General features: G+C 43.0%; 2 protein-coding genes across 2 annotated transcripts in view; both read right to left on the reverse strand.

Annotated features, from left to right (window-relative positions):
- Positions 1–11362, reverse strand: part of RHOT2 (ras homolog family member T2) — a 44321-nt gene extending 32959 nt beyond the window's left edge. The window contains exon 1 of the mRNA XM_087728453.1: positions 11239–11362. Coding sequence (XP_087584579.1) covers positions 11239–11275 — 37 coding nt within the window. The 5' untranslated portion in view covers positions 11276–11362. The remainder of the gene's footprint in view (positions 1–11238) is intronic.
- Positions 11363–16729: 5367 nt separating this feature from the next.
- The window catches only part of CFAP70 (cilia and flagella associated protein 70), a 57047-nt gene continuing 49667 nt past the window's right edge, over positions 16730–24109 (reverse strand). Inside the window, exons 23-26 of the mRNA XM_087728660.1 lie at positions 23664–23753; positions 21990–22091; positions 19759–19806; positions 16730–17813 (exon numbers count right to left, since the gene is read on the reverse strand). Of these exons, the coding sequence (XP_087584786.1) occupies positions 17733–17813; positions 19759–19806; positions 21990–22091; positions 23664–23753 (321 nt within the window). The 3' untranslated portion in view covers positions 16730–17732. The remainder of the gene's footprint in view (positions 17814–19758; positions 19807–21989; positions 22092–23663; positions 23754–24109) is intronic.

A 24109-nucleotide genomic window follows, 5' to 3' on the forward strand; every position in this document is an offset into this window, starting at 1 on the left:
TCTGCTCATTCATGTCCAGCAAAGTCTTTCGAGGGAGGATTTACAGTCACAGACCTTATCTGGCTTGGAGAGCTGCCAGGCTGGTATCTGCAGAACTTGGCAAGGAGTCTTGGAGAGTCATGAACCAATTAAGCGAACTAATGGTCTCCTGCAAACTCCACTCCCCTTTCGCTCCTCTTTTGTTCCGTATGGGAGGGGCCATTCATCGTCCACCTGTGGCCTTACTCCCAAATTGACCCCTGTTCTTTAGCTCTTCCCTTTGTCTGGCAACTCTTCGCATGCGCACACTGGGAACAGGCTCCAGCTGTTCCTCTGCCCCACTGATCTCCGACTGAAGGCAGCTGATAACTGGCATACGGCTCTGGCCCTCTTTTTGCCTCCGACACAGGGCCCTCATCCGAGCCTTCCTCAGACTCCAGGACTGGCCCAGGTTTCTCCCCAACCTCCTCACTGTTCAAACGTGCTGCCAGCTCCACTGGCGGTCCACAACAGTTTGCTTATGGCTACAATGTACAGTTTTGGATCATTTCTCACAAACCCAAGATATTGTGAACCATGGCAAAAGGATTGTGTGAGTCAATTTGCAATACCCCAGTTTGCTTATCTCCATTGCCAGAACGCCCACCAAAGGTTTCCAAGCCAGAAGTTAGCATTGTTTAGTAGTTTAACCTTGTGCTATGTCCAGAAGTGAGGTGAAGCTCAAATACTTTGGTCACCAAAAGAGAAGACGGGACTCACTGGAAAGGACCCTGATGTTGGGAAGGATGGAAGGAGAAAGATAGACGGTAGAGGATGAGATGGCTAAATGGGGCCATTGATGCAATGAACATGAGTTTAGGCAAACTCTGAGGGACAATGGAGCACATGGGGCCTGGCCTGCTGTGGTTCACAGAACCATGAAGAGTTGGACAAGACTTAGAGACTGAACCGCAACATGTCCTGAATTATCCAGATAAAACCCAAACCTCATACTTGTCTTGCTGGATTATTTGGGGGGAACATCTCTCTCCAGCAAAAGTACCCCAACTATCTTAAGATAGAAATCGTCAACCTGATCTTCTCCAGATGTTTCAAACTTCACAACTCATCAAAACGACGCTATAGGGCACTGCACACCAGAACAACTTGACACAAGGACAGTTTTTCCCCGAATGCCATCACTCTGCTAAACAACTAATTCCCTCACCACTGTCAAACTATTTGCTGAGTCTGCATTACTATTACTATTAATCTTCTCATCGTTCCTATCATCCATCTCCTCCCACTTACAACTGCAGGACTGTAACTTTGCTACTTGTATCCTTACGATCAATTGTTTCCTAGTATAATTTGATTGCTTATTTGTACCCTATGACTATCATTGTGTTGCACCTAATGATTCGTGATGATTTGTGTTGTAACTTTATTCTTAATGAATGTATTTTTATCCTCCTTATGTACACTGAGAGCTTATACACCAAAGACAAATTCTGTATGTGTCCAATCATACTTGGCCAATAAAGAATTCTATTCTACTTTACTCTCGTCCAGTCCATATTTCTATTCTATTCTAATTCTATTCTATTCGTCTATTCTATTCTACTCTACTCCACTCTACTCCTTTCCTTTCCATTCCATATTTCCATTCCATTCCATATTTCCATTCTATTCCATTCCATTCCATATTTCCATTCTATTCCTTTCCATATTTCCAATCTATTCCATATTTCCATTCTATTCTATTCCTTTCCATTCCATTCCTTTCCATTCCATATTTCCATTCTATTCTATTCCATTTCATTCCTTTCCATATTTACATTTCATTCTATTCCTTTCCATTCTATATTTCCACTCCATTCCATATTTCCATTCCATTCTTTTCCATTCTATTCTATTCCATATTTCCATTCTATTCTATGCCATTCCATATTTCCATTCCATTTCATTCCTTTCCATATTTCCATTCTATTCTATTCCATTCATTCCATATTTCCATTCCATTCTATTCCATTCCATTCCATTCCATATTTCCATTCCATTTTATTCCATTTCATTCCTTTCCATATTTCCATTCTATTCTATTCCATTCATTCCATATTTCCATTCCATTCTATTCCATTCCGTTCCATATTTCCATTCCATTTCATTCCTTTCCATATTTCCATTCCATTTCATTCCTTTCCATATTTCCATTCTATACTATTCCATTCCATTTCATTCCTTTCCATATTTCCATTCTATTCTATTCCATTCCTTTCAATTCCATATTTCCATTCTATTCTATTGTATTCCATTCCATTCCAATTTCTACTCTACTCTACTCTATCACGTTCCAGCCAAAAGGAAATTAATGAATTGCCAGTCATGATCAGAGCTAGAGTTTGAAGCATCTAAGGCCATGACAGCAAACCTATGGCACGCGTGCCGGAAGTGGCATGCACAGCCATCTCTCTGGGCACGCGAACCGTTGCCTGTTGCTCTTTTGGGTTCTTTCCACGTGCGGGAGTGCTGGAAATTGGAAGAGCAGACAGCCGATGTGCATGCATGTTCTTTTGGCTTCTGGCACGCATGTGCGTACGAAGACCAGCTGGCGGGTGCACATGTGCGTGCCGGAAACCAGAAGATCATCTTCCAAGCACACACGCATGTGCATCCAGTGGCTGCTCTTGCGGTTTCTGGCACATACGTGTCCATGTGCACGCTCCCGTTTTGCCCCTCGGTACCAAAAAGGTTTGCCAACACTGTTCTAGGAGGTACCCACCCCTGTTCTAAAACAATCTGTTTGCTCAGAGGAAAGACATTTTTTCTGAGATTAGCTCTAGAAGGGCATGAAACTAAGTGTTTGTAAGGCCTGCAGTCATATTCCTTTTGGGATCTTTGGCCTGCTACACACACAATTATTTTTCTATGCTGTTTCATTAGTGAATAATTGGGAGGGGGAATAGGAAGGAGTAGAATTGTAGAATGTGTTGTTGTCAAAATAAAACATTCCTTTCTAGAAGCCCAAGGTCATCTTTTGTCTCCGCACCTCTGCACCTGACCGGAACTAGATAGGTGGAAATCCCAGCATGGTAGAGGAAGATTGGACCATGTAATGGGCTTGTGGTTGTGGGGGCAAAGTCTTGAACTTTCAACTGGGAAGGAAATCCAGGAAACTTTCAGATTCGGGTTAATGTTAGCTTTCCAAATATCATCCAGAATTAAATCAGAGTTCAAGGCAAGAGCTTTCATCAAAGTTCCAATTTAATAAGAGAGACATGTTGGTACAAACTGTGGAAACCCAGGAAGCTTTCAGATTCGGGTATTCCACAGTTTGTACCAAACTTATTAAATTGGAACTTTGATGAAAGCTCTGCCTGGAACTCTGATTTAATTCTGGATGATATTTGGAACACTGACAGTGTTCGTCATGGAAGGCATCTCCATGGTAGAATGGTCATGTTCCCGAGAGAAGCTCCATCAAGTCAGCCATTAAAAAGAAAAAGTGGCAACATTGGAGCATCAGCAAGCCTTGGGGAAAAGCTTTCAGCTTTTATTTATGGAGAGGTTTTTGGACATTGCCCCCAAAAAGAGACTTCTGGCCCAGTTTCGTATCTGAGTCACCACTTTTGTATTTTGAACAAATATCCGATTGATTGGCTTTAACATGAACACTGCAAGCTGATTTTTTTTTGGCAGATTCAGGATGTTAAATAGTCAACTGGGGCTCTGCAGCACTACTTCAGCTTTGATCCTATTAATTTAAAAAGATAGAAAAGGCTGCTTAAAATGAGTTGCAACTAGGTTAACAATGGTACTCTGACGTACTATGAAGAAGCCTTATTATAAAACTCCCAGACGGAATGGCTTTATTGGAAGAAATAAAAGGAATAACAGAATCTCTCTCTCTCCTTCCAACTCTCTCTTTGCATCTCTCTCTTTCTATCTCTCTCTCTCTTTCCAGCTCTTTCTCCTCTCCTTCCCCCTCTTTCCCCCCTCTCTCTTTCCATCCCTCTCTCCTCTCCTTCCTCTCTCCCTCTCCTTCCATCTCTCTTTCTATCTCTCTCTCCTCTGTCTCTCCCCTTTTATCTCTCTCCGCTCCTCCCTCTCTCCACCTCTCTCTCTCCTACCAACTCTCTCTTTGTATCTCTTTCTCTCTCTTTCCATCTCTTTCTCCTCTCCTCCCCCTCTCCCTCCCTGCCTCTCCTTCCAACTCTCTCCTCCCCACCTCTCCTTCCAACTCTTTCCATCTCTCTCCTCCCATTCATTTCTCTCCTTCCATCTCTCTTTCCCCTTCTATCTCTTTTTCCATCTCTGCCTCCCCTGTCTCCTTCCATCTCTCTCTTTCCCCTTCCATCTCTCTCCTCCCTCTCCACAAGAAAAGAAAAGCAGGAAATGTTTTACCTCTCTGGCTTTCAAACAACTCATTCAGTCGCACCCTGATTTCACACCTAGATATTGACTTTTAATCCTTTTCCTTCCTGAAAGGTTAGGATTTCTGTTCCGGACACTGAGTTCCTGTCTGCAGCTCCATGTCTGCAGAACAGTTTCTTCGCATGGACATTCTGTCTTTGCTCAAGAGGTTCCTCTCCTCCACATTATTATTTTAAAACCCACGAACAGCACGAGAAATAAATTGGGTGAAAGTGAGAGGAAGTGATTTCATCACCCTACTGGGTTCACTGAGTTTTTAATTGGGCCTTTCTACCCAAAAGACAAACATTATATATGCTTTATCAGGGGGAACTTGGGACAAGTTGCCATGGCCAACTCACTGCAGCCAACTCACCACGGGACAATGTAACAAATTCTTTTTCATTATTTAAAATAAAATTTAAAAATATTTTAATTTTTGCCATTCATATTTTATTCTGTCCCTCCTTCTGCATCCTTTCTTTAATGATTCCATCCCACCATTTCTTTGATATTAGTGTGACTCTTGTCTTGCAGTGAGTTCTCCTGCAGCACGTTGGCCATGGTGAGTTGTTGTCATATAGCACTTAGACTTATATACTGCTCCACAGTGCTTTTTCCAGCCCTCTCTAAGCAGCTTACAGAGTCAGCCTCTTGACCCCAACCATCTGGGTCCTCATTTCACTGACCTTGGAAGCATGGAAGGCTGAGTCATCCTTGAGCCGTTCGGGACCAAACTGCTGGTAGTGAGTAGTTAGCCTCAAATGCTGCATTACTAACCACTGTGCACCGTGGAAGGAAGGAAGGGGAAAAGGAAGGGCAATAGCCCTTAGACTTATATACCGCTTCAGAGTGCTTTACAGCCCTCTCTAAGCAGTTTACAGAATCAGCCTATTGCACCCAACAATCTGGTTCCGTATTTTATCCATCTTGGAAGGATGGGAGGCTGAGTCAACCTTGAGCTGGTCAGGATCGAACTCCTGGCAGTAAGCAGTTAGCCTGAAATGCTGCATTGTAACCACTGTGCACTGTGGAAGGAAGAAAGGAAGGGAGGGAGGAAGGAAGGAGGGAGGGAGGAAGGAAGAGCAATAGCCTTTAGACTTATATACCGCTTCACAGTGCTTTTACAGCCCTCTAGCTAAGTGGTTTACAAAGTCAGCCTCTTGCCCCCAGCAATCTGGGTCCTCATTTTACCCACCTTGGAAGGACGGAAGGCTGAGTCAACCTTGAGCCTGGTGAGATTCGAACTGCCAAATTGCAGGCAGCCGACAGTGAGCAGAGGTAGCCTGCAGTACTGCACTTTAACCACTACACCACTGCGGCTCCATGGGCTCTATATCAGGGGTGTCTCAACCTTTGGCAACTCTAAGGTTGTGCCCTTCGACTCCCCAAATTTCCGATCCCCTCGGCCAACAACCCTTTGTTCAACGAGAAGCTCAAAGTTACAATGACCTTTGAGAAACTGATTTACAGCCTGTCTTAGCAATCAGCGCATACTGTATTGTCTTAATAATCATCGCACTACAGATCCTCACAATCACTTAATCACCATTTGAGCGCTGGCTCGCATTGACCATCGGTTGCAGCATCCCGCAATAATCACACAGTCGCCATCTGCAGCTGCATTTATTGAACAAGCCGTATGATTTGCGTAAAGAAAAATTAATACGACCGAATGAAAAAAATGAATTTTAGGAAACACGGTGGAAAAACTGAATCCGTCTTGGCTTCTCCCTGCAATGATTTACAACAAGAAATCTGGGTCCCAATCATCGGTCGTAAGTGGAGGACAATTTGTATTCCCTCCTTTATCCAAAGATGACTTAGACATGATATAAAGGTAAGGTTTTTTTTTTTACATCTGCAGCAGATTTTCCAACCTATTTTTCCTATCATTACCTGCAAAGTAGCAAGCCCAGAGGGAACAAACCTTCAGGTCACCATTTACTCTTGTGCAAACAATCCTCCATAAACTACCTCTGCCTCAGATGACTCTGGAAAGTAGCAAGGGAACTGAGATGATCTCCGCATTGCAACTGAGATGGTCCCCTCAGATGTGAGATCTGAACCTCCTCATCCCCCTCTCAGCTGCTATAATACAAAAAGTTGCTCTTCTCCGTCATTTCGTTCCTGATCGCTCATTTATTCTGATTGTTCAGAATAAGAGAAATGGAAGGGACCTTGGAGGTCTTCTAGTCCAACCTCCTGCTCAAGCAGGAGACCCTACACCACTTCAGACAAATGGTTATCTTCTTCTTTAAAAACTCCAGTGTTGGAGCACCCACAACTTCTGGAGGCAAGTTGTCCCACTGATTATTTGTTCTGACTTTTAGCAAATTTCTCCCTAGTTCTAAGTTGTTTCTCTCCTTGATTAGTTTCCATCCGTTGCTTCTTGTCCTGCCCTCAGGTGCTTTGGAGATTAGCTTGACTCCCTCTTCTTTGTGGCAGCCCCTCAAATATTGGAAGACTGCTTTAATGACACCCCTTCTTCTTTTCACTAATTATTGCAACCATTCTTTATGTATCTATGTATCTATCTATGTAGCTAGCTAGCTACTCTCTCTATGTATGTATGTATGTATGTATAAATGTATGTATGTACGTACGTATCTATCTCTATCTATCTATCTATCATCTATCTATCTATCTATCTATCTATCTATCTATCTATCTATCTATCTATCTATCTATCATCTATTTATCTCATATCTCAAATGTCTATCATCTATCATCTCTAATATCTATCTGTCATCTATCTATCTATCTATCTATCTATCTATCTATCTATCTATCTATCTATCTATCTCTATCTAATCCATCATCTATCTCTATCTCTATCTATCTATCTATCTATCTATCATCTATCTATCTATCTATCTATCTATCTATCTATCTATCTATCTATCTATCTATCATATCTCTCTCACACTCATTAATATATTTTCTCTCTTACAAAACCACATCCAGTAGCATTCTATGTTATCTTAAACTATTTTCTATAAGTTGTTCTACCTTTTCTCCAGGATTCTGATTATAAATGGATTCTGACATAAGTGAACTAAGAAATAATGTAAGCGTTTAGCAAAGATTAAATATGAATTAAAAATTCAATATTAGTGCCAAAGAGTTGCAGCAACCTGAAAATACATATATATCAGCACCGCAAGCCAGAGACCATAGTGTCAGATGAAAGATCCTGCTTTCCATATTATTTTGCGAAGAGCCTTTTAGAACAATTTTGCCAGATATCCTCTGCCCACGTCCTTCAGTTAGTCTATAAATTATAATCGGGTTGGACTGCTGCAGCAAAGATGTCAGGATATTTTAGGATCAGGTCTCTCAATTGGTATTTATTTATTTAATTACAAAATAAATACAAAACTGCTGTGATCTAGGACAATTTTTAGATTATGTCAGTTAAAAGCATATAAAATGAAGAAATTAAAGTGCTGAAGAATTGCCACATCACCCCTAGACTTAACAACTGTCAATAAGAAAGACTAAAAAAGTCTGGATAGTGGACATGACAGTACATGTCATAATCAGAATCCTGGAGAAAAGGACTAGAGAAGAACATACGGAAAATAGTTTAAGATAACATTGAATGTTACTGGATGTGGTTTTGCAAAAGGCAAAATATATTAATCAGATAGGTAGGTAGATAGGTAGGTAGGTAGGTAGATAAATAGATGAGAGAGAGAGAAGGAAAGATGATAAATGATAGAGATGATAGATGATATAGATCAGTGTTTCTCAACCTTGGCAACTTGAAGACGTCTGGACTTCAAGTCCCAGAATTCCCCAGCCAGCATTCGCTGGCTGGGGAATTCTGGGACTTGAAGTCCAGACGTCTTCAAGTTGCCAAGGTTGAGAAACACTGATATAGATGATAAATAGATATCATGATAGAGAAATAGATAATAGATAAACAGACAGAGACAGACAGACTAAAAGAGAAAGAAGTGAAACATAAAATACAAAGATCTCCACATAGAAGTAGAATGACCTTGGCCAAAGAAAGGACCAATAGTGATTAGGCACCTGGGGTGCAATCCCAAAATATCTGGAGCACCAATTGAGCACCATCAACGTTGACAAAATCCCAATCAGTCAATTGCAGAAGATTGGCTTGACTTGGAACAGCTTACATCGCATGATCCCACCTTTAATGCCTTCAAACAACATCTGTCTTAACCCAGGTCCTTGGAAAGGACTTAAGGGGGGGGGTTAAAAATGTCAATTCCACTCCAAACATCTGGCTGACTATGCGATGAACCACAATCATATGTCAAATGCATATGCCTCCTTGACTTCCAACAACTCTGGACAGCTCACAGCCATTAAAAAATATAAAAACAATCAACAGATTAAAAAAATAAAGGCATGCAGTTTAGACATTAATGGATGTGTGTTGCGTTATTTTGAGGGGACAGCACATTTGCACCGTTATACAAACTGTATTGGACCATAAGAAAGGCTGAGAGCCAAAGAATGGAGGCCTTTGAACTCTGGTGCTGGAGAAGACTCCAGCGAGTCCCTTGGACTGCAAGGCCATCCAACCGGTCAGTCCTAGAGGAGATGAACCCTGACTGCTCTTTAGATGACTGCTCTTTAGAAGGCCAGATCCTGAAGAGAAACTCAAAAGACTTTGGCCACCTAATGAGAAGGAAGGACTCCTTGGAAAAGAGCCTCATGCTGGAAAGACAGAGGGCAAGAGAAGAAGAGGACAACAGAGAATGAAATGGCTGGATGGAGTTACCGAAGCAGTCGGCGTGAGCTTCAATGGACTCCAGGGGATGGCAGAGGACAGGAAGGCCTGGAAGAATGTTGTCCATGGAGTCGCAATGGGTTGGACACGACTTCACAACGAACAACAACATACTCACTACTTTACATTGTAGCCAAGTGTCATTTCTTCAGTGTTGTTACATGAAAAGATATACTTCAATATTTACAAAACGTGAGGGGATGTACTCACTTCTGTGATACACTGTAAGATGGCAAGTGTGACAGAGCAAGGGATTGTCTTCCTTGCCAAGTGCCTGGGTGAAGGAGCAGGACTTTATGTCTCTTTTGAGCAACAACAGTGGGGCAGCCCTCTGGATCTGGAGGGATGGCATCTTGCCGCTTTTGTTAAATAAATTGCTGCAGTTGTTAAATTAGTAACACGGTTGTTAAGGGAGTCTGGCTTCCCTGTTGACTTTGCTTATCAGAAGGTCGCAAAAGGGGACCACGTAACTCCGGGACACTACAATTGTCATAAACATGAGTCAGTCATCAAGCATCCCAAAGCAAATCACGTGACCATGGGGATGCGGACGTAAAAAATGGGCGTAAGTCCCTTTTTCCAGTGCCGTTATGACTTTGAATGGTCGCTAAAGGAACCTGTAAATCTAAGACTGCCTGTATTTGGGAATGGAATGGAATAGAATAGAAAATAGAATAGAATAGGAGAATAGAATGTAATAGAATAGGAGAATAGAATAGAGTAGGAAATAGAATAGGAGAATAGAAACTAGAATAGAGTAAGAAATAGAATAGAATTAGAGAATAAATAGAATAAAATAAATAGAAACGTATAGAATAGAGAATAAAATAGAAACTAGAATAGAGAATAGAATAGAATTGAGAATAGAATAAAACTAGAATAAAGAATAGAATAGAATAGAGAATAGAATAGAAACTAAAATAGAATAGAGAATAGAATAGGAGAATAGAATAGAATAGGAAACATAATAGAAGAGTAGGAAATAGAATAGGAGAATAGAATAGAGTGGAAATAGAATAGAGTAAGAAATAGAATAGAATGGAAACTAGAATAGAATAGAGAATAAAATAGAAACTAGAATAAAATAGAGAATAGAATAGAGAATTGAGAATATAATAGAAACTAGAATAAAGAATAGAATAGAAACTAGAATAAAGAATAGAATGGAAACTAGAATGGAAACTAGAATAGAAACTAGAATAGAATAGAAAATAGAATAGAATAGAGAATGGAATAGAAGCTGGAAGGGACCTCAGAGGTCTTCTAGTCCAGCCCCTTGCTCAAGCAGGAGAACCTGTACTATTACAGATAAGTGACTGTCCAATCTCTTCTTAAGAACCTCCTCTGAGGTTCTCCTCTTAAGAACCTCCACTAAGCCCATCCTATGTTTATAGCAGAAGTTTGCTATACTGAAACACCCACAGCCACCCAGAACCCCAACGCGTGGCATTATTTAATCAAAAGTACCCAGAGGGCGCCAACCCTGCAGCATTGAACCAGCAGAGAGGATGTTAAAGGGAGACAAGGTGGTTCTACCTGGCTTTACAGGTGGCGACTGGCACCTGAAATTGCACTTGGAAGCAAAACAGCCTCCTCACCCCTAAGCTGTGGGGATGAGGCAGGATGTGGGCAAACTGAGGTATGCCCAAACAGTGCAGCTGGCAAAGTAGAGGTGATACATGGGCACACTGAGGCATGCCCAGTCCTGCTTGCCCCTCCTGCATTTATAGATCGGTTGAAGGTTCCGGGTAGTCTCCAAGGGCAGCCCCATGCACAGAGCATTGCAGTAGTCAAGCCAAGTTGGAGGACAGCCAAAGCAAGCAAGGGCCGCCCCTCCCTCTCTGGGATGCAGCTCTGCAACTCCCCATCCGCACGTCTCCCGATTCCACGCCTGACTCTCCTCCAAGGTCATTCACAGGCCTCCCGGCCCCGCCCACAATTCCTGGGCCCCGCCCACAGACCTCCTGACCCCGCCCCCTTTTCACCAGCCTACTACAAGACGCGCCCCCCCCACCACCACACCCGAGACCCGGAGCGCTCATGCGGCGGCACTTCCCGCCGCCCCGATCCGGGCACGCCGCCCCCTTCCACGCTCTTACCTTCCCCCAGCAGGAGGATGCGCACGTCCCGCCTCATGCCCGCGGCTTCGGGCGGGGAGGCTGCAGCGATCGCTGCTCGCCCCGGCGCTTCCCACCCTTCTCGGCGCTGCTGCCGCCCTCTCGCTTCCGCTTCCGGCTTCTCAAACGGCGCCGCGCCCTCTGCGGCCGGAAGCTCAAATGGCAGCCTTTTTTGTTTTTAGCTTAGCGAAACGACACGGGTTGTGGGTTGAATCTGAATCGCGCTGGAAGGGAGCAGGAGATTTTACTATTTCAGACAAATGACTGTCCAATCTCTTCTAAAAAAAACCCACCAGTGATGGAGTATGCACAACTTCTGCAGGTGACCCATCTACTGACTAATCAATCAATCAATCAATCACTCAATCAATCAGAATAGAGCTGGAAAGGGACCTTGGAGGTCTTCTAGTCTGGCAGGGGGCTAGACTTCGGTCCCACTGGCTGCAAGTATCAGCTGAGCTGAAGTTTAGCAGGAAGAATTGCACTGCACTGGACTCTGCTGCGCTTGTATATATTGTTTCTCAAAGGGATGTTGGCTGGGAGATTTTGGGAATTGAAGTCCACACATCTTAATGGTACTGAGATTGAGAAACACTGATTTAATAATTTAGTGCAGAGGGGAGCAACCAAGATGATTAGGGGACTGGAGGCTAAAACATATGAGGAATGGTTGCAGGAACTGGGTATGTCTAGTTTAATGAAAAGAAGGATTAGGGGAGACACGATAGCAGTCTTCCAAGATCTCAGGGGCTGCCACAAAGAAGAGGGGGGGGGGGACTATTCTCCAAGACACCAGAGGGTAGAACAAGAAGCAATGGGTGGGTGGAAACTAATCAAGGAGAGAAGCAACTTAGAACTAAGGAGAAATTTCCTGACAGTTACAACAATTCATCAGTGGAACAACGTGTCCCAACACTGTCCCAACACTGGAAGTCTTTAAGAAGATGTTGGATAGCCATTTGTCTGAAATGGTATAGGGTTTCCTACCTAGGCAGGGGGTTGGACTAGAAGACCTCCAAGGTCCCTTCCAACTCTGCTATTGTATTGTATTGTATTGTATAATAGATTAAATTGAATCCAAAGCTTTATTGGGTTCATCTGCTTAACCATCTGCCAGCCTCTTGATTTCTGGCTCAACAATTCATTACAGGTAGTCCTCGACTTGAAACTGTTCATTTAGTGACCAAAGTTACAATGGTACAGAAAAAAATTGACAGGATTGTTTTTCACTCTTACAACCGTTGCAGCATCCACTGTGTTCACATGATCAAAATTCAGCCGCTTGGCAACTGACTCATATTTACAACAGTTGCTGTGTCCTGGGGTCATGGGATCCCCATTTGTGACCTTCTGAATCAATGGGGAAGCCAGATTCACTTAATGACCACATTGCTAACTTAAAAACTGCAGGGATTCACTTAACAGTGGCAAGAAAGGTGGTAAAATGGGGCAAAACTCACCTAAGTATCTCACTTAGCAACAGAAATGGTCTCAATTGTAAATCAAGGACTACCTGTACTTAGGATGAGAATTCTGGTCCAGGGCTGAGAGGGCAATGGCGAATATGATATTTCGGGATGTGGACTTCCCTGAATGTCCTGAACTCACCAAGAAAACAATGAGCTGAGGGCTCAAGCCGATCTTCTCCAGTTCACTGCAGTCTCCAGATGTGTGGTGGGAATGCAGCTGGTTGAGTTCCCAGCCATCCCTGAATATCTCTATAAAGTGTGAAATGACATCATAGCTCCTGACATCACATCGCTTGTGCAATGGTGCAACCCACACCATGCAATTGCAGAGATGCTTGTGTAACCATAAAAAGGTAGAGGTTCCCCTCGCACATATGTGCTAGTCTTTCCCAACTCTAGGGGGTGGTGCTCATCTTCGTTTCAAAGCCGAAAAGCCAGCACTGTCCGAAGACATCTCCGTGGTCATGTGGCTGACATGACTAAATGCCAAAGCTGCACGGAACGCTGTTACCTTCTCACCAACTGTGGTTCCTATTTTTCTATTTGCATTTTTTATGTACTTTTGAACTGCTAGGAGGGCAGAAGCTGAGACAAGTAATGGGAGCCCACTCCATTAGGCAGTGCTGGGGATTCGGATTGCTGAATTACCAACCTTTCTGATCGACCAGCTTGGCATCTTAGCCACTAAGCCACCAGGTCCCTGTCTTGTGTAACAATGCAAATGTTCTAATTAGAGAAAAAAATTCTCAGAGTTTTTGTAAGCAGCACCAAAAACCTTGTTATCTATCCCCATGATTGCATTTTGACGTTTGGCACTTTTTCAATCCACACCTCTGTTGATTTTGGTTAACAGTACTAATGTTTAGTACTGTTAAGGAGCCCCAGACCACTCCCGAGTGAAGGAGTGGAACGTTTTCCAGTTTGAACTGAAGTAACAGAATGTAAGACAACTGGCAGTTGGAACAGAGTTCTTTTCAGGTGGGGAGGGGGAGTACAACTCCTTGGCATCAGAGTGTGCTAATTACTGTATAAGAATTACTAATGATCTGTTAGTCATTTTGAAAAATCCTTTCTTAGCGAGTACCTAGAAGCCGAGAGGAACGTATGTGCCAAATTTCAAGTTTGTAGGCTTTATGGTTCTGGAGATTTCGTGATGAGTGAGCGGTACTTGGCTTTTATATATATGATTGAAATAAAGAGAAACAGTCAAAGATTTCATTCTGAAGTGTTTGGGAGGAAAATACCTCATTGGGCAGCTAAGATCCCATCTAAGATTCACTTAACAACTGCTTAACAGCTGATGCAAAAAAGGGTCATAAAAATCAAGCATGACTCATTTAACAACCACCTTGCTTAGCAACATGAATTCTCCTCCCAATTGTGGTCATAAGTCAAGGATTATCTATTTTCCATTCCAAAATGTCTCCTTTACTCCGGTATAGACTAATGGACATTTGTAAAAACAGCTAACTCCAATCTTAGGGAAATCTTGAATCAGAAAGCAAAATTGGAAAAAAAAAGAATCCTTATCTATTCACTACCAATATTTCATCATTTAGCTATACTAGTTGCTATCCAAAAAGCCAGATATGTTGTTTCTGTTGTGCTCATGAAATTAAATGATGTGTTTTTAGCCTTTGGGAGAATTCCTAAGTCAAGACAGAATGTTTGTAGCTCTTTGCAATTCTTGTATTTGCATTTTTTTTTTAAAAAAAGCAAACTTATTTTGTTTGGAAATGAAAGATGAACTGGGACATGAAGGATTATTCTTTAAAGGGAAATACATAGCAGGCAATAGGCAGAGAATGAGGTGGCTGGATGGAGTCACCAAAGCAGTCGGCATGAGCTTAAATGGACTCCAGAGGATGGTAGAGGATAGGAAGGCCTGGAGTAACATTGTCCTTGGGGTTGCGATGGGTCGGACATGACTTCGCAACTAACAACAACAGAAAGAACAATTGCAGCCAGAGTTTGAAAGTTTCTCTGGCAGAAAAGTTACTACAATTAATGATTTTTACTCCCAAAGAAAGCAGTGGTGGGTTTGGCCGAACTGGCACTGGAACAGGCAGCAACCCAGGCCTTCCATGCTCCTGCACCAGTTCTCCGGGTGGCACCAAAGGTGCTGCCATCTTGTTTATTGCTTCTGCGCATGCACAGAACAATTTTTATTGCACTGTGCATGCGTGCGTGTGCGTGCACGCATGGCGCACCTGCGAGCTAACCATCAGAAGTGACTGCCAGAACTCAACCCTGAAAGAAAGGCACCAAAACAAGGCCATTCGAGCTGTGAGTGCCTTCACCTGTATTCTGGACCCGTGTCCCTCCTGGCTGGTTGCCAACAGCAGTGAGGTGACACGTGGCTGGATCCAGGCGGTCGTAACCGCCTCCCTTCGGGAGGGGCACTTCCCCGCCACACTAAAAACGGCGGTGGTGAGACCCCTCCTGAAGAAACCATCCTTGGATCCAGCCATTTTAAATAACTACCGTCCTGTCTCCAACCTTCCCTTTGTTGGGAAGGTTGTTGAGAAGGTGGTGGCCTTCCAGCTTCAACGGGCCTTGGATGAAGCTAGCTACCTTGACCCCTTCCAGTCTGGCTTCAGACCCGGTTACAGCACAGAAACCGCTTTGGTCGCATTGACCGATGATCTCTGGAGGGCCAGAGATGGAGGCCATGCGTCCATCCTGGTTTCTCATTGACCTCTCGGCGGCTTTCGATACCATCGACCATGGTATCCTTCTGCGACGACTGCGGGAGGTGGGGGTGGGAGGCACTGTTTTGCAGTGGTTCTCCTCCTACCTCTCGGACAGGTCGCAGTCGGTGTTGGTAGGGGGGCAGAGATCGTCCCTGAGGCCCCTAAAATATGGGGTGCCGCAGGGTTCGGTCTTATCCCCCCTACTATTTAACATATACATGAAACCGCTGGGCGAGATCATTCGGAGGCACGGGATAAAATACCATCAATATGCGGACGATACGCAATTGTATCTGTCCGCCCCGTGCCAACTCAATGAAGCGGTGGACGTGATGAACCAGGGTCTGGAGGCCGTTAAGAACTGGATGAGCGCTAACAAACTGGTACTCAACCCGGACAAGACCGAGTGGCTGTTGTGTTTCCCTCCCAACAATTTGGCTAATGTTCCATCTATCAGGCTGGGGGGTCAAATTTTATACCCCTCAGATAGGGTTCGTAACTTAGGAGTCCTCCTGGATCCACAGCTGACTCTCGATCATCATCTGTCGGCTGTGACCAGGGGGGCATTTGCCCAGGTCCGCCTGGTCCGCCAGTTACGACCCTACCTGAATCGGGAGGCTCTCACAACAGTCACTCGAGCCCTTTTGATCTCTAGGCTGGAATACTGCAATGTGCTCTACATGGGGCTGCCCCTGAAGTGCATCCGGAGACTGCAGTTAGTTCAGAATGCGGCCGCGCGAGTGATAGTGGGCGCACCTTGGTTCGCCCACATAACACCCATCCGCGAGCTGCACTGGCTACCTGTTGATCTCTGGGTGCGCTTCAGGGTGCTGTTGACCACCTTTAAAGCCCTTCATGGTAGTGGATCTGGGTACTTGAGAGACCGCCTTCTGCCGATTACCTCCCTCCGACCGATAAGATTGCACAGACTGGGCCTCCTCCGAATTCCATCCGCCAGTCAATGTCGACGACACGGAGGAGAGCCTTTTCTGTTGCAGCTCCGACCCTGTGGAACGATCTCCCCGTCGAGATACGCACCCTCACCACCGTCCAGGCCTTCCGCGCAGCCCTCAAGACCTGGCTCTCCCAACAGGCCTGGGGACAAGTCTTTAATTTGCCCCACCCGAGTGCTGAATGTTGAATGCATGTTGTGTTTTTACTACCTTATTTTGTTTACATATTGTTTATTTTGTATTTCACCCCCTCCCTAATGTTTGTAAGCTGCCCTGAGTCCCCTCAGGGAAAAGGGCGGCCTATAAATCTTAATAAAATACTCAAAAAATACTCAAAATACTCAAAAGACACCATGAATAAACGGTTCCAAACTATTTTATTATATCTGCCCCAAACTGCTGTTTTTGAATCCTTGCGTATCGTATTTTAGATTCTTCTTTCAAAATTCTGTGCTGCCGAGCAATTACAGGGAGCAAACAAAAAAACCCCAATTTGTGAATAAAATAAACGTGGATCCATAGATCAAAAAGAGATCACTAGGTCAAAATTGATGGATGGAATCATCTCCAGAGAGCTACATGGACGAACTAACTGAATCAAAACCTTTGTAAGAACTCCCTTTCATGGATATAATTTTGGGAAGCCCAGGTAACCAAATGCTATATAAAACCCAATCTATTAATTACTCTTGCTCCTGCTTTGGGTTGTAATATCCACTTGCACTAAAGGAGACCTAGAAATGTCTAGAAATGAGGCAGTTCACCAAACCTCTCCCCAATTCATCTTCCTGTTCTTCCCCAAACATCGCCGACAAAGGTCTTCTAATTATTGTGATGTGTTATAGCAGTGTTTTCTTAAGCTTGGCAACTTTGAAGAGGTGTGGACTTCAACACCCAGAATTCCCCAGGAGGCATAGGATAGCTGGCTGGGGAATTCTGGGAGTTTGAAGTCCACGACTTTTCAAAGTTGCCAAGCTTGAGAAAACACTGTGCTAGAGTTATTCTTTCCATTTCAGGAATCCGAAAATACTTTCTCCAGCATTTTAACCTCTGGACGTAAGTCATGCCTTGTAGATGCCTTAAGGCTGACTTTAATTTTAGGGCTGGATATTCCACAGGACAAATGGAATCTCTGCAATGTGCGTTTTCTAAATTCCAGGAGCTCAAGAACTGCCATTCAAGACGCCCTCTGTAAACTTTTCGCCGAAGCTTTGGAAACAACTGGTGATTGTTCTTTCCAAATGTGGCAGTACGCCTCTCTGCTGATGGTTGGCAAATCTCTGGCAACCTGGCCCTACCTCCCTGATATCTAAAACTGTAGATGTTGGTCCCTGCTTAGAAGGTAGCAGCGGAAGAGGCGATCAGAAGGAGGGGTCACCAAAGCCCACTTCTAGCTGGACTTGTTTGACCTCCTGCAGGAGATCAGGGTTGTCCAACTCCAGCTGCAACAGAAGAGAAAATGGCTAACTTAAACATCTGTCAAATATACTCAAAGAAGGAAAGGGCCGTAATCCTACTTCAAATGAAAAATGCCTCCTTGTTAGTATGTATGTATGTATACATAAATAGCTAGATGATAGGCAGACATATATATGCGCACACACAGTATGTGTGTGATAGCCAGCTAGCTGATAGACATACACACACAGCATATATGTGTGCGTATGTATATGTATAAACGGCTATGTGTGTGTATGTTCCAGCATAACTCTGGAATGCCTCGAGCAATTTCAACCAAACTTGGTACACAGAAGACTTAATCTCTGGAGAAAAGAACTGTGGGGGGTAAGACCACTCCTAAAACCCCTCGGGGTGTGTGTTCTGTTATGATACAGCCTCTTGTGCCTTAAAATGGCTTCTACTGTGCAGTGCAGTGGAGTTGCCGTGGTAACGGCTTCACAGTACTCCACAAGGGGGCTCTCTCTGGTAAGGGGTGAAATCCAACATTAAAAATTACGTTTGGTCCGGACATTTTCCCCCTATAAATAAATACCCGGCCAACAGTAGTGTGTGTTGGATGGATACATGGATGGATGGATGGATAGATGGATAGATGGATAGATGGATAGACAGACAGATAGATGGATGGATGCATAGATAGATGCATAATGCATAGATACATAGATAGATACATACATAGAGGTATAGATAGATAGATAGATAGATAGATAGATAGATAGATAGATAGATAGATAGATAGATAGATGCATACATACATACATACATACATACATACATAGCTACATACATAGATAGCTACATACATAGATAGCTACATACATGGATAGCTACATAGCCAAATAGATACATACATAGCCAAATAGATACATACATAAGTAGACACATACATAGGTAGATGCATCGATAGATAGATAGATAGATAGATAGATGATAGATAGATAGATGCAGAGATGCAGATATAGATAGATAGATAGATAGATAGATAGATACATACATACATACATACATACATACATACATAGATGCATACATAGCTACATACATAGCTACATACATAGCTACATACAGATAGCTACATACATAGATAGCTACATAGCCAAATAGATACATACATAGACAGATAGATACATACATAGATAGCTACATACATAGATAGATGCATAGATAGATAGATAGATAGATAGATAGATAGATAGATAGATAGATAGATGCACAGATGCAAAGAGATAGATCGATAGATAGATAGATATGACATGATATATATATATATATAGATATAGTGTTATCAACAATTTATCTAATAATAACAAAGACAACAACAAAAATGTGTACAAAAGTGAACGTTCAACATTGCAATAGCACTGAAAAAAGTGACATGACCGTTTTTTAGAGTTATGACCTTTGCAGCATCTTCAGTGATTACGTGATCAAGATTCAGATGCTTGGTGACTGGATCACATTTATGACAGTCGCAGTGTTTTGGGGGTCAGGTGAATCCCTTTTTGTGACCTTCTGGCAAGCCAAGTGCACGGGGAAGGCAGATTCCCTCAACAACCAGGTTACCAATATCGACGGCAACGATTCGCTTAACAACTGTGGCAAGGAAGGTCGTAAAACGGGGTCAAGCTCACTTCCTACAGGTCATACTTAACCACAGAAATATTGGCCACTGGAACCCCTCGGATGCTGCAACCATCATAAATATGAATCGGTTGCCAAGCACTTGAATTTTGATCAGGTGACCGTGGGGATGTGGCTGTGTGAAAAACACTCATAAGTCATTTTTTTCAATGACGTTATAACTTCCAAGGGCCACTAACCAAACTGTTGTAAGTTGAGGACTCCCAGTACTGGGAAAAGCCTCAGAGATTTGCACCCTTCCAGAGATCTGATAAGCTTGAGCAAGGGGGAAAAAATGTGACCAACCTTGACAGCGTATTTATAGGACTGTTCGGCCTCCAGTTGCCTTCCGCCCTAAGGGGGAAAAAACAGCAATCGGTGCTAGAGTTTTCTGACAAGGCAAAAGAGACCCTGAAAAGCTTCGTGGTGATTTTTTTTTTTAAGGGAAAGGGGGGATGGGGGGAATCAATTCCCCAGGGGAAGAAGGTCTCTCGTCAAATTGAGAAGAGGAAAGGAAAAGGATGGCAATCCCGAAAAAGGATGTGAAAATGCATTTCTGCATTTCTCCACCGAGAACTTCTTTCCATCCATCCATTTGACCTGGAAGAAGGACTTCAAATGGGCTTAGAAACCATTTCCACCCAAAGGAGCATTCATCCGCAGAGAAGCCCTTACTGTGACATCTATCTATCTATCTATCTATCTATCTATCTATCTATCTATCTATCTATCTATCTATCTATCTATCTATCTATCTATCTATCTATCTATCTATCTATCATCTATTTATCATCTCTCTCTCTCTCTCTATTCTCTCTCTCTCCATTATCTCTCTCACTCTCTATTTCTCTCTCCATTATCTATCTATCTATCTATCTATCTATCTATCTATCTATCTATCTATCTATCTATCTATCTATCTATCTTCATTATCTCTCTCCCCATTATCTATCTATCTATCTATCTATCTATCTATCTATCTATCTATCTATCTATCTATCTATCTATCTATCTATCTATCTATCTATCTATCTATCTTCATTATCTCTCTCCCCATTATCTATCTATCTATCTATCTATCTATCTATCTATCTATCTATCTATCTATCTATCTATCTATCATCCATCCATTATCTATCTATCTATCTATCTATCTATCTATCTATCTATCTATCTATCTATCTATCTATCTATCATCTATTTATCATATCTCTCTCTCTCTCTCTTCTCTCTCTCTCCATTATCTATCTATCTATCTATCTATCTATCTATCTATCTATCTATCTATCTATCTATCTATCTATCTATCTATCATCTATCTATCTATCTATCTATCTATCTATCTATCTATCTTCATTATCTCTCTCCCCATTATCTATCTATCTATCTATCTATCTATCTATCTATCTATCTATCTATCTATCTATCTATCTATCTATCTATCTATCTATAATTTTATTTATTTTAATAATAAATAATAAATATTGTAATAAATAATAAATATTGTAATAAATAATAAATATTGCCCAGCATGTATAACAGATATAAGTATAAAAATGATTATGAATACAGGAAATGGATACAAATAAGTGGGGACAGGAGGACAGGGATGGTAGCAGTGGTGGGTTATGACCAGTACGCCCAGGTACGGACATACCGGTGCCTGTTGGGAGCACCAGGTACCGTTCCGGTACGGTGCTCCGGAGGGCCCACCCGCATGCCTTACCAGTATTTGAGGTTTTCGGGGCTTCTGTACATGTGCACAGAGCATATGGCACCTAGGCGACCCTCCGCTGAACAGCCGGAGCGTCATGGACGCATCGCGGAGCATCACGGGCGGTAAAAATGCATGCACGTGCTGCGCGCGTTCAGGTGGTGGACATTTGGCCTGTTGCACTGTACTGGTTGCAACGGGATCCAGAACGCACCACTGGATGGTTAGGCACGTTGGGGTGCTTCGGCACGCCCCTTATAGACCTCTTAGGAATGGGGTGAGGTCAACAGTAGACAGTTTAAGGTTAAAGTTTTGGGGGTTTGGGGAAGAAACCACAGAGTCAGGTAGAGCATTCCAGGCGTTGACCACTCTGTTGCTGAAGTTGTATTTTCTGCAATCGAGTTTGGAGAGGTTTACCTTGAGTTTGTATCTATTGTGTGCTCGTGTATGGTTGCGGTTGAAGCTGAAGAAGTCGTTGACAGGTAGGACGCTGTAGCAGACAATTTTGTGTACTAAGCTAAGATCGTTTGAGATCAGTACTCTGAGGTCCTTGACAGAGTGACCTCATCCATGAGGTTGCAACTGCCCAGCTTGTATTTGGTATTCTGATTTTTTTTTTTGTCAACGTGTAAGACAGAGCATTTGTGGGTGGAGATTTGGAGTTGCCAATTGTTTGACTGTTCGGACACGTAGTCAAGGTCTCTTTGTAGGGCAGCAGCATTGTCAGTGATGTTGAATAGTTTTACATCAATCTCAACCCAATGATCACAGAGAAGAGCAAATTCTTTAGCTGTTGGATAAAAATGGACCTCTGGAGACTCACCTTCATGCAGACCAAAGCGAGGTAGGCCCAGACTTCTGGATTGCTGTTGTTGAGGGCATTGGCTTCAGAGAGAGCATCTTCTGCCTCGTCCATCTCTTTGAGCTACCGGAAAGAGATTTGCTCATGAAAAACCAACGTCAGCCTATCTAAAAAAGGTTAAATCATGGCAAACTGGAATCCGAGACTCCCAACGGTGGGGTTTTTTCCCCCCTCCAAGAGGCAACTGGACTTTCTGCAATGTGGGAAGGGTCAGATGGAGAACATAAAATAGTAATAGGCTTGAGAGGGACCTTAGAGGTCTTCTAGACCAACCCTCTGCCCATGGCAGCAGATCCTATCTATTCCAGATAAATGGCTGTTCAATCTCCTCTTAAAACTTTCAGAAAGGGACATCTGTAGAGATTTTCAGTCATCCTGGTCATGGTCATGGACTCTCTACAGACACTTTAGCTATACAATTTGGGATGGACACCCTTGGAATGGTGTGGGAGTAGGAACGGATTTCCAGAGGGAAAATTGCAGATTACAGGAACCATTTGCACCGCTCAGGGGACCCTGAGGACACAGATAAACCTCCAAGCGCTTCAATGACCCACTAAAAGGATGCAAATGACCAGCTGTCTGCAAGGAACTTCAATCCTTCCATTCCCCACCAGCCAGTCAGAGCTGAAGAAGCTTCTTGGGTGAGAAGCAAAACATCTTCAAAAAGCCCCCCAAAAATCCAGTTGTCTCTTGAAAAAAAAAGCACCTTTGAGACAACCATGATCTACATGATTGACAATCTCCATAGATGGACAATCTCTATAGACCACAATACAAACACATAAACATGCAATGAACAGGGTAAAGGGTTTGGTGTTGTCTAGCTTATCGAAGAGAAGGCCTATGGGTGACAAGACAGCAGTTTCCCAATATTCTCTTTACTTATGCATAAATAAAGAGATATTAATCTACCTTTCCAGCTCAGATTCTATGTTGAAACTCTAAGAAAGAGTCTCAACGTGAAGAGCAACCAAGATGATTAGAGGACTGGAGGCAAAAACATATGAAGAAAGGTTGCAGGAACTGGGCATGGCTAGTCTAGGGAAGAGAAGGACCAGGGGAGACAGGAGAGCAGCCTTCCAATATTTGAGGGGCTGCCACAGAGAGGAGGGGGTCAAGCTGTTTTCCAAAGCACCCAAAGGAATAATGGATGGAAACTGATAAGGGAGAGATTCAACCTGGAAATAAGGAGGAATTTCCTGACAGTGAGAATAAAAGAACCCATCCACTTCTAGGTAGCTTTCACTGAGGAGAGAAACCTTTGCGGTAGACGCATGTCATTTCATGAAAGCTCTCTTTCATTTCTTCCTTTACACAATTATTATTACTCACACATTCAGCCAGGCGTTAGATTGGATCTGGCATTTTCATTCACCTATTGAGTCCTTCCCAAGCACCTGGGATAGGCAGATTTCCTGACAGTGAGAACAATCAGTGAAACAACTTGCCTCCAGACATTTGAATGTGCCAACACTGGAAGTTTTCAAGAAGAGACTGGACAACCATTTGCCTGAAATGATATAGGGACTCCTGCTCGAGAGAGAGGGGTTGGGCTAGATCCAATCAAGGTCTTTTCCAATCTAGTATTGGATGTTCTACAAATCGGAAGGCCAAAAGGGCTCCATCTCTTACCCTGTAGCAGGCAATTCCGACTCCCAGCCAGGTGAGACAAGAAGGTGATTTCTTACTCGCCAAAAGGTAAATGTGCTTGGCTTTGTCATACTGCCAAAAGAAAAGGGAGAGAGAATTACTCCCCAGGCTACGGCAATTTAGGACCGTTTCTCCTTGCTTGACAGAAGCAACCTATAGTTCTCCAGACGGAAAGAGGTTATTAGCAGCTGTTTGAACATGACTTGCTCCAGGCAGGCGGTTAGAGAAGGCTCATAAAACTCGTGAAAATCATTACGGAATACAGGATGGTGTGAAAGAACCTGTCTTGGCTATGAGAAAAAACAAGATCCCAAACTCAGAGGCGAAAGGAAGCATTACGGGAGGATTAAGCATGAAATTAGCTTTGACCAATGGCTGAAATGTATTTTCTCCCTAATGGGAGAAGAACAATTTTTTTTTTTTTGCTT

Source organism: Thamnophis sirtalis, unplaced genomic scaffold (assembly GCF_051295495.1).
Source record: "Thamnophis sirtalis isolate CommonGarterSnake01/CBP01778 unplaced genomic scaffold, rThaSir2_p1.2 scaffold_14, whole genome shotgun sequence".
Lineage (NCBI taxonomy): Eukaryota > Metazoa > Chordata > Lepidosauria > Squamata > Natricidae > Thamnophis > Thamnophis sirtalis.